The 6,765-nt window shown below is 43.2% G+C and overlaps 2 protein-coding genes across 3 annotated transcripts in view; one reads left to right on the forward strand and one right to left on the reverse strand.

Annotated features, from left to right (window-relative positions):
* nrxn3b (neurexin 3b) overlaps nt 1-3,626 on the reverse strand; it is a 215,121-nt gene extending 211,495 nt beyond the window's left edge. The window contains exon 1 of the mRNA XM_019891069.1: nt 3,250-3,626. The gene's annotated coding sequence lies outside the window, so the exon portion shown is untranslated. The remainder of the gene's footprint in view (nt 1-3,249) is intronic.
* Nucleotides 1,863-5,193, forward strand: LOC109528459 (serine/threonine-protein kinase Nek2-like). Of its 2 annotated transcripts, none has more exons than XM_019891092.1 (6): nt 1,863-2,132; nt 2,618-2,835; nt 3,855-4,035; nt 4,127-4,179; nt 4,263-4,389; nt 4,443-4,512. In XM_019891092.1, the coding sequence occupies exons 1-6, from the start codon at nt 1,986-1,988 to the stop codon at nt 4,452-4,454; spliced, it is 738 nt and encodes a 245-aa protein (XP_019746651.1). In that variant the 5' UTR covers nt 1,863-1,985; the 3' UTR covers nt 4,455-4,512. The 2 variants fall into 2 exon arrangements, with proteins under 2 accessions (XP_019746651.1, XP_019746650.1); XM_019891091.1 differs by having other exon boundaries at nt 1,875-2,132; nt 4,466-5,193.
* Nucleotides 5,194-6,765: the final 1,572 nt, after the last annotated feature.

Below are 6,765 nucleotides of genomic sequence, written 5' to 3' on the forward strand. Positions count from 1 at the left end.
TCTCTTTGTGGTCTTCAAGCACAGCATCATTTTAATGGGATCCGGGGGGGCTGACATATCGAGATTTCGGGTCAAACGGGGAAAGGCCCCGTTTCTCATGGAAATAATGAGGTCACCGATGTGGCGGGGGCAGACGGCAGGACGAGGGGAGATTTCAGGACCATCTCGCCATCAGTGAGGTCATTTTGGTGTCCCATTTCCGACTGCTTTCGTCCTCTCGGGGCCTGTCTTCAAGATGCTGCCGCTCCGTCGTGTCATCACCACCGGCGGGGCGTGACAACCCGCTGCTTTTTAAATCACTCTCAATCAGGAGGGACCGAATCTCGTTCGCTTTCTCTCCCTCGGGAGGCGAGAGACAAAACGGGGAACAATGAAACATGCGCGTAACCTTTTCAAGGGCAGAGCGGGGCTGTCCGGCATTGAAAGCACTTTAGGAAGAGAAAACCACTGATGCGGTTAATACAGAAGAAGGAGAAGAAAAAGAAGAAGAAGGGGGAAATAGATGAGGGGGGCGGGGGGGGCTGAAAGCCAACTATGATGACTTCTATATATAGCCACCGCAGTGCGTGGTGAAGGCCTGCGCTACTAAGACGTCATGCTTTCCAGCTAAAGGGATTTCACAGAGAAAATACAGTGTGCGTGTGTCCGTGTGTGTGTGTGTGTGTGTGTACTCATGTATGTGCTAATGTTCATTAAGGCCACAGATTAGAGCAAGCAGTGCTGCCAACAGTGGAGAGCAAGCGAGAGCAAGAGAGAGAGCGAGCGCTGCGTTGCTGCAGGAGATATGGTGTCCTTAATTACAGAGCAAACAACCACAGGCCTTCTTCCCTTTCGGGATAAATGCTTATGTATTTCTCTGAAGGGCTGCTATTACTAAACTTTTTCTACTCAGCAAATTCCAGTAATTAAATGTTACAAAAGAGCCATTTGTCTTGCCAGGGTTGTATGGATTATTTGGGGGGCAGATTTTGTGCACTTTTACTTCGCAAAGGATATATTCTGTAATCTCAGGGACTAAATGGGGATGAAAAAGAATAAATACGAAGCATTTTGACTGAATAGCACTTTTTATAGAGTAAATTGATTTTTTTTTTCATTTTACTGATATACTCAGAGGCCATACTGATGGCGTAGTGGTATGTGTGGCTGCCTTTCATGCAAGTGGTGTGGATTTGATTCTCAGTCTTCGCGTCTCGTTTCTCAGCCCGATCGAAAAAACGGCGGGTTGCATCAGAAAGAAGCATCAACACACGCATCATAGATTAAGATTTAGGACAAGTCCAACATGATGACAAACAAGCTCTAACGTTTGAAAAATTGTGTCTGTTACTTTGAATCCAGTTGAAAACGACTCAGCGGGTGAGAAATGGTTGCGAAATAGTGGCAAATCTGAATTGAATAACTTTCGAACAAAGGGCACAACTTTAACAGGTCTGATGGGCGTGCATGTGAATCGGCCATTTATTCAAATGACTTCACCGGGGTTTAAATCCAATCATACGATTGTTGTGTTGATGACCACCAAAACCTACTGAGTAGTCAATGAAGTCAAAATAATTTAAAGCATTTAAAGCAGCGTGTCGTGCTTTTCAGCGGCTTTCGGAAACAACGCCATATGCTGAATCTGCTGAAGCGCCCGCACAAAACGTTGGCAAATTCATATCGTCGTCGGCATGATGTGATCATCTCGGTACATTTGATCATTGTCTCTTTCTTTTTTGCATGATGACCCACCCTCTAAATCCCGTCAGGAGTCCGATCATTCAAGAGGAGTGTGGTGGAAACATCCGACCAATCACAATCGAGAGTTCGCCACGCCATTTAAAGCCTTGCTGTCTATCAGTTGTCATCAATGAAAAAAAATAACACTGGCAGGGAAAAACAGACATACTGGCACAGAAAATGTATCCCAAATTAAATTCTTGATGAATTGAAACGGCCAACAAAGTTTCCATGCAAAAGGGTCAAGAAAGAGGCTGCATTGTATGGAAAATGTCGACTTGCTGAGGTTGCTCACCTTAGCAAATGACATCAACATGGCGTCCATACTCGCCGGATACGATGTGCTTTACACAATTGCAATGGGTTTCCATGGAAGATGCCAGAAGATACGACGGAAATCTGATGGAAAAGTGAGTAAATGTGCCGCGTTTCATTTCATGACTGCAACTGAGAGTTTGTTGTTTCACAGACAACTCTGCTTTGAACAACAGTAAACAGTTGTCAAGAATACAAATATTTTCAAACGGCCTTAATAATATGGAGGTAATGCCAGGGGCGATGAGGATACTCACAGTTTGGAGTTCAGTAGAACTATGGGTTCATTTTTTTTTTTTTTAAAGGCCTGCTATTCAACTCTTTTAATTAATAAGCTAACAAAAAAAAACGGAAAGGAAGAAAGAATAATACAGACTCTGAAATGCGCCAAGTACAAAAGTCCAAATGTTTTGATGATGAATACATAGAGAAATAAAAGCCAAACTATTGGATACTACACAAGTGGCTTTTATGCGACAAATACAACCAAAGTAACCATATAGAATCGTTCTTCCATTTATTGTCTCGATAAATGCTGCTCTCCACTGACATGTGAATGAACCCAACTTATTGCGCAAAGGTTCTGGTCTGGAAAGAGATGCATTACGACACTTTGACCGAGAGTGAGACGCAGACGCTGATCTTGAAGCTGAACTTCCTCAAGAAGCTTAAGCACCCAAACGTTGTGAGATGTTACGGCTGCATCGTCGACAGCGCCAACACTAAGCTCTACATTGTGATGGAGGACTGCACCGGTGACACCCTGGCGAGCCTCATTGCCTCTGCCTCAAGGGAAAGGTGATTTTTTTTTTTTTTTTTTTTTTTTTTACTTGCTGGAAGCTTGATACAATGGGCGTCCTCAGTTAATGATCATTCCGAGTAAGAGTACAATATCATTTGATTCTTGAACATATGTGTAGCTTATAAATGTCATATTTTAGGAACAAAACTCCATTACAAGCAGAGGACACAGCTGTACAATCAATACATTGGTCAGTTCATGGGGTACACAGTCTCATGACATCACAAGTGAAACAGTAAACAATGTTTAGTAGATATGGGCTGGAAGGAAAGGACATGAATGGCGGACACAAACTTATTCTGTGTAAAGTATATCCATCTCCTGCTTCTCATATGCCCGTTAAGACGCATCTCAGTGTGTTGACAAGGTTTAGATTTATGCATTTTCAATGTTAAAAGTGGATCACCTACCAGTTGAACTTGTCATGTTGCGTGCTGGTAGAGGACTCACAAAGCAGGTAGGCAGGCAGGGGAAAGCAGGGTGGATTGAAGAAAATGTATTCCCAAAACATTGGAAAAATTAAGTCCGACATCAACAAAATGCTGAAAACACCAAGAAACCAAAGTCACAAACGAACAAAAAAAAAGCAATGGCAGAAGCACCAACGACGTGACAGGACGACAACGATCCAACAGAGACTGACGAGATCGCAAGGAACACCTGGGCGAGACGCAAGGGTTGCCAGAGCTGGTTGGTTGACGCAAGGGACCCGCATGGCCAGAAGAGGTGGACACAAAACCAAACAAGGAAGACAAACGAAGGCACATGAGGAAAGAAGACCTCATCAAAAACATGTTTGCATGTTCTCCTCTCAAGTTAAACAAATACAAAGTATTGTAAAACAATCAAATATTCTGCTTCTAATCCACATCGTTGTAATTGTTAAGGGACCCCAGAAGTTTTTTTTTCACTGCATATTTTTAAAATAAGTCAGTCGGATATTGCATTCTATAGATATTGTGCAATATAGTATCTCATTGTCGTGTGGTTTTTTTGTTTTTTTTTTTCATGCTAGGCGTCATTTGGATGAACGATTCATCCTGCGAGTCATTGCCCAGCTCACATCAGCCCTGAAAAAGTTTCACAGGAAGAGTAACGGCAGGCCCGGCTTCCTTCATCACAATTTGAAAGCAAACAACATCTTCCTGGACAGCGAGCAGAATGTCAAACTTGGAAAGCCCTCTTACACGTCCGCGGTGAGTAGAGTGACCATTTTTTGGTCAGGGGCTGTGCGGATGCTGCAACTCCTAAAGTGCTTCGATATTCACGTGTTTTTTTGTTTTTCAGGAAAGTGACATCTGGTCACTGGGCTGTTTACTGTACGAGCTGTGTACTCTATGGTACATTTTTCAAACTCTGCCTACCCACTGGATAGTTTGTCGAGTAAAAGGTCTCTCACGTTGTCTTGATTTCTCCTTGACAGCCGTTATTTTCCTACCCCGGACCCAAAAGTGCTTGCCGATAAGATGCCAGCAGGGACTTTGAGAAGAGTCCCGGGACAGTACTCTGAGGAACTACGAATGCTGCTCAACAACATGCTCAACTTGACGGTGAGTCATGTATTTGTTGATTACTGTACCGACGTTAAAAAAAAAAAAAAAAGTGTGAACTTTGACCTTTGACCAGGACGACCCGAGACCATCGACGGACTCCATCCTCCAAAGCAACCTGCTGGCTGAAGCAGTCGGGGAGGAAGAGAAGAAGGGTCAGCTTTGGCTTCAGAGGCGTTTAGAAAAAGCAGAGAGGAATAAGAGGGTTTGCTCTTCTCGTAAAAATAAGGAAAACCTCGCACCCGGTCATCCACAGCTCGTCATGCTTCACAACATTGCTCGGAGGCTCCAGACAGACGATCGGCTCGCAAGCCGAGTGGACAAAGGCCGGTGTGTCTGTGGCCTCCGATTCTGACAGAATTGAAATGTTTGTTTGTCATTTGTAAATGTAAGTAATAAAAATACTAACCTTGATTGTTTTGTCAAGGTTGCATGAATGGAACTAAGACTGAAGTGTTTTAATGGATTTCAGACAAAAGAACGGTTACATAGAACCGCGTGGCCTTCGGCAGCAGCAGAAGTGATTTACCCACGCAGGATACCAACAGAGTGCAAAGAGTACATGTTCGTCATCGGTGTAGTTTGTACATATTTAATGTAAGCAGGAAGAACAATGTGAGCGCTTTGAACAATACAAGGGAAGCACAGAATAGTTCATAATCTTACCATCGAGTCACTTCTGACACTTACATGTCGAGCACATTGTGTGGAGCTATGCCGTGTTTTTTCTTTTTGTTTGGAATGCCGCCAGTTGTCAAGATCCAAATTGTACCTGGGCTGTACGTGGTAACTTTTTTTTTCCTACATAAACACGACTTTATCTATTTTCTTGTTTCTTGGGGGTGGGTGGGTTCTTTGACAATCATTAAAAGAATGTTAATGCAACAAGATTATGCTCCAGACCAGTCTACATCTTTACCATATCTCACCATGCCTGTCAACTGTTTTTGTTTTCAATGTTAAAGAGTTGGTGGTTGGGGGGGCGTGTCTATACTTTGCTCCTTTCATCCAACAGAAGTTAGACTGCTTCGCCTTAGTTTTTACTAAAGGACTGGCTCCCGTAAATATTCCATGTGATAAACATCAAACTCGAAAGGGGCCATTGAGAGGAAATGAAAGGGGAAGGTAGTAAAAGAAAAGGCAAACAAAGTGTGACATAAAGCCTCGTCATGCAGCAAAGTAGAGGCAAGATAAATGACAAGGAAGGAAATGAAAAGAATAGCAGAGCAGAGATGGTGCGTGGATGTGATTGAGGAAAATATTGAAAGTTGTAGACTGAAAAGGAAGAGAGGGGACAGATAGTACTCGAGTTGAGGTCAGCCAAAGCTTTTTCCTGGCTTTTTAATTTAGTTGGCTGGAATTTGGTGACATTTACGGCAGGGTCACCACCGACGACCAGCTTTTGTCAAGTTGTTTGTGACATTGCCTCCATTTGCCTTCTGATGGGAAATGTCTGAAAAGCCATTCTCAATGGTAATTAGCCTCTGATGATGTGAAATGACATTGGGTTTTTCTGGGTTCTCTTTCTTTCATTCGCCTTAATTCACTCGAACTGATTTGGGAATAATGGAGCAGAAGGTCGCAGTCGCACGAATTGCGTTGAAATGCAAAACGCTGCCGCAATGAACTTCTTTAAACGGAGATGCGGCATCGTGATCAACACCTTTTTTTTTTCCCCTCCCGCGACTTACAAAACAGGTTGCTCTGACTTCCTGGTTTGACACAAACAAGGGCATCTTCTATTGCTCACAGAGGTGCAATAAACTACACAAACGCAGACACTCATAAAACCTAAAGGAAAAAAAAAAATCTCTTTTTTGACCAAAAGGCCACAAACATACAAGCTTTCACACACACACACGCAAACGCACAAAAAAATAATAATAATTACAAAAGTGCAGGTGAAAAAATACCATTTGTGCATCAGGAGGGGGGGAAAAAAAAAGATGTGTTGGTCAGAAGAGGAGCAGATGTTTTTCTTCCGACCACCATCTTCTTGTAGGCCGCATCAAATTAAAACGGAAGAGAAATTGGACAGGGAGCACAAATCATTGTCAGAGGTACGACACAACGGCACCCAAAGAAACACACAGGTTGGAGGAATTAAACACCGCTCTTCTCTAATAACTTTGCGATCCTCCAGGAGCGCCTCGAGAAGTAGAACAGGAAGGAAAAATGGCAGATGACATACACGGCAGAAAGGTCAACACGTGACGCAAGACGCACAGACACTAAGACTGGCTCTCAGCGGAGACCTTGGCAAATATTCCAAGAGAGGAAGAATATGAAAGACTAACAATCGCAACTGTACTCGTGAAGCCAAAGCCCGAAAACAAAGTTCTGAAGGAACCAAAAGAAGCGTACGACTGTATTTGA

The sequence above is a fragment of the Hippocampus comes genome, unplaced genomic scaffold (genome assembly GCF_001891065.2).
Source record: "Hippocampus comes isolate QL1 unplaced genomic scaffold, H_comes_QL1_v1.1 scaffold174, whole genome shotgun sequence".
Classification (NCBI taxonomy): Eukaryota; Metazoa; Chordata; class Actinopteri; order Syngnathiformes; family Syngnathidae; genus Hippocampus; species Hippocampus comes.

Bases quoted from the DNA above. Each gene is read 5' to 3' on its own strand.
- LOC109528459 (XM_019891091.1), top strand. From the start codon at position 1,986: ATGGAAAATGTCGACTTGCTGAGGTTGCTCACCTTAGCAAATGACATC. The intron at 2,133-2,617 runs GTGAGTAAATGT...TATTGCGCAAAG, and splicing joins GACGGAAATCTGATGGAAAA to GTTCTGGTCTGGAAAGAGAT. The intron at 4,180-4,262 runs GTACATTTTTCA...TCTCCTTGACAG, and splicing joins TACGAGCTGTGTACTCTATG to CCGTTATTTTCCTACCCCGG.